Consider the following 3289-nt stretch of genomic DNA (forward strand, 5'->3'; position numbering starts at 1 on the left):
GGTCTCTGTGAAAATTGTTGAAAAGGAGTTTCCGGTCTAGACCCTGCTCTTATTTTGAAAAGTGTTCCTGGATAACTTCTGTTTATGATTGGCGCTATTTACAAAATTGAAATTGAATTGAATTGAAAGGCAGATGGCCAATTATATGAAGGAGGTTCTACAAAAAATCCCACTAATTACTACTTGTAGTCTGATAATTGAATGTAATGATTACAGTCATGTAATTGTGCAAAAGTGCATGTTGGTTACCAATCTGATTACCATGCACCTAAGAGATAATATTCTAGAAAATATTTGGTTGGTTATAAACCAACAACCTTTTCTGAAAGAGAAAACAAACACCAGTAGTTCAATTATTACCCAAACCGTGTATTGTAAATATCCACATTTAGCAGAGTGCACTTACTTTATTACCACCGAATAAAGTGATAATCTGTTGGCCTGTACAACCAGTATTATCATATGATCAGTAGTGCCTCTCTCCGCTGTGGGGCCTATTTTTAGCAATCTTGTTGCATTCCAAGATCTCAGCAATCATTCCATGATTGACAATGTTACCATAACTGAAGGAACTGAGACTGTGGTTTCCACTGAGGAGCAAAAAACCCTTCAAATTTGCAAACACCTGGCTAGCTAGCAAATGTTTTCATCTCACATCTCACATAGATAAGGTCATATACTGTAATTTATAATTTAAAAACAATAAAACAAATTAATTTTAGATTAAACAAAAAAATGTCACTTGAAATACTTAATCACATTACAGTAAATCTTAAAGGTACCCTGCAGAGTGTCTGACCACTAGAGGTGCTAGCGAGCAATGTTTTGATGAGTGGGCCCCTGTTTTGTTTTGACACTTGTGTACGCGTAAGCATGCAGCTGACGAAATTCACACTAATGCAGATGAGTTCATGTTAACCCACTGATTGGCTGTGACCATAACAAAATCTAATGTTTCCACAAAAACAAGGCGGAAGAAGACGGCTAGCTTGCAAACATGGATATACACAATGTAGATAAAAAAAATTTAATTGGCAAATATTTCATAAGGAAGGAAATGGATTGACGTTTGTTAAGTGTCAAACAATTGCTATGTTTGTTTACAAGAAACCATAAACCATGAAGTCATTAAAGTAGGACTGAAATGAAAGACTAATAATAGTGTCAACAAGGGATAATATGTGATGCAATCCACGTTACCTTGCATCATTATTATTAATGTGTAACTTCATATTCACTCATAACTCTTACTGCCATGCAAATGTGTAAACTGTGTAGTGCGTGATGTGAATACTTCTAGTTTGAAATTACATGCAAACAACTATATTTTTTATTTAGAGACACTTCTAGGAACCTTTATTTCTTGTTGATTCTGGCAGCCCCTGTGGACAAAAGCGGTAGACTTTCCACCGACTGAATTCATTGATTTCACGGGGAATCAGACCCAGTGGCAGGTATTAAAAATAACTATATAGAAATAGCTAATCTTCTAACTGATGGTCTTATTTGTTTATGTAGGTCATTCAAAGACATCAGAAATAAATTGAGTTTCATAACCAGTCAAAAACTCCTTGTTGTATGTTTACGAAAAGCTTAAAAAATAATTATCCACAGTAAAAAATCATAACACTAACTAAAGAGTATATCTACTTTTTTAGAGTTCCATACAGTTACTTTATGTGACCCGTCTTGCAGACCATAATAAAGGGTGTGCATGTGACAGTAGTTGGGTGGCAGTTTTGAGAAAAACATAAGCAACACTTGACTACATTTTTGCAAGGCTAGGTTAATAGAATAAAAACCCAAGGACAAATGAAACTAAGAAGAAAGATAGCTGTCTCAATAGAGTCACAGAACCAAAGCTGCTGAGAGGTCTGAAGTGTGGAGGGAACAACCCTGTTGAGACGCCTTTGGGGCAATTATAAGATGAATAAATCAAAAAGCTTTCATTGAAACATGGCTAGGCACAGATAAAATCCAAACTAACCACTTTATTATTAACCATTTCTCTACAAAGCTGTCTGCTCTGCATTAACAATACCAAAGAGCTTGCGTATTACAGACTCACTGTGATTCTCCTGCCATGCCTCCACCAGCTCTTTATTCTGTTTAAATAACTACGCAGTATAGTGTTTGTGCATGAAGAGAGCTTTGAAGAACCTTGTTTTGCATGGACAGTGAAACAAAAGAACACCTACAACAAGTGGACAAAAACAACACTGTCTGGTCTCTCTTTGAAACTTTGCCTGCATCAGTGAAATATTACATTACATAATATGTAATGTCATGTAATATACAAATGAAGTGTGTAATTTTTTCTACATTGTGCCAGTGCAACACTAAATGCTATGTGGTTTTCTAAAATGTCAGATTGTCTAAAATTCTGTTGATTTGAGTAGTCATACAATGGCTATGTTTTTTGAAATGTCAAGTTTTCTGAAGAAAGTTTTTGTTGATTTAATTTGCATGTCAACGTTTCTATTTTTTGTAAATATTGTGTTTTCATAGGTGCCGTTAGGGTTACCCAAAATATCTGACATATTTTCTGTTCTGCTCATTCATTTTCTGAGAGGTTAACCTTTGTAAAAGGATTTCTGCAATTTTTTTTTCTGAAACTTTGTATTTTCTGAATATTGTTTTCGTTAATTTCTTTAACTTAAATGTCAACTTTGCTAAATACGTTTTCCGAAATGTGCTTTGCACCTCATAGCCACCGTAGAGAATGTCCTAAAAATCACATTTGTCTCTCGGAGTTAATGAGATGAACAATGGATGCAGATATTGTGACATCATCCAAGTCATAACTATGGCTCTGTAACACATCCTATTTTGCATAAATGTGCCAAACACATAACACAGATGCCTCATGTCAGTCAAAGTCCATTCAAGGTTAATTACACACTACTTCAATGCATTTAGTGCTACACTGGTCAATGATTTCCACTACAAATGTGTGTGCATGTCTGCGTCTGCCATATAGAGTTCCTAGACTGGCCCTTTCTTGCTGATTCAGTGGTGTGGTGTTGCGTTACATGACCGTTTCTCATCTGCACAAACTGCTTCCTCTGACCCTGAAGGACAACATCTGCTTGTGTGTGTGTCACTGTGTGTGTTAATGGGTGTGTATTGAATCATCCATGCATTGGTGGGAGCTTATGTTTATGTAAGTGTGTATTGTTAAATGAATAAATTTTAATTTACCGCGGTTACCTGGAGTTCCCGCGATTCTTCCTCTGCGGCGGAGGCATGATAGGACAAGACCTGGAACACAGACACACACACAGAAAAA

General features: G+C 36.1%; 1 protein-coding gene across 1 annotated transcript in view; it reads right to left on the minus strand.

The window, feature by feature from the left end:
- The window catches only part of pde5ab (phosphodiesterase 5A, cGMP-specific, b), a gene marked incomplete in the record, with an annotated part of 64710 nt that overhangs the window by 22848 nt on the left and 38573 nt on the right, over window positions 1-3289 (minus strand). The window contains 1 exon segment of the mRNA XM_035675737.1: window positions 3211-3261. Coding sequence (XP_035531630.1) covers window positions 3211-3261 — 51 coding nt within the window.

This window comes from Morone saxatilis, unplaced genomic scaffold (assembly GCF_004916995.1).
Source record: "Morone saxatilis isolate NCDOM2014 unplaced genomic scaffold, NCSU_SB_2.0 Contig4, whole genome shotgun sequence".
Classification (NCBI taxonomy): domain Eukaryota; kingdom Metazoa; phylum Chordata; class Actinopteri; family Moronidae; genus Morone; species Morone saxatilis.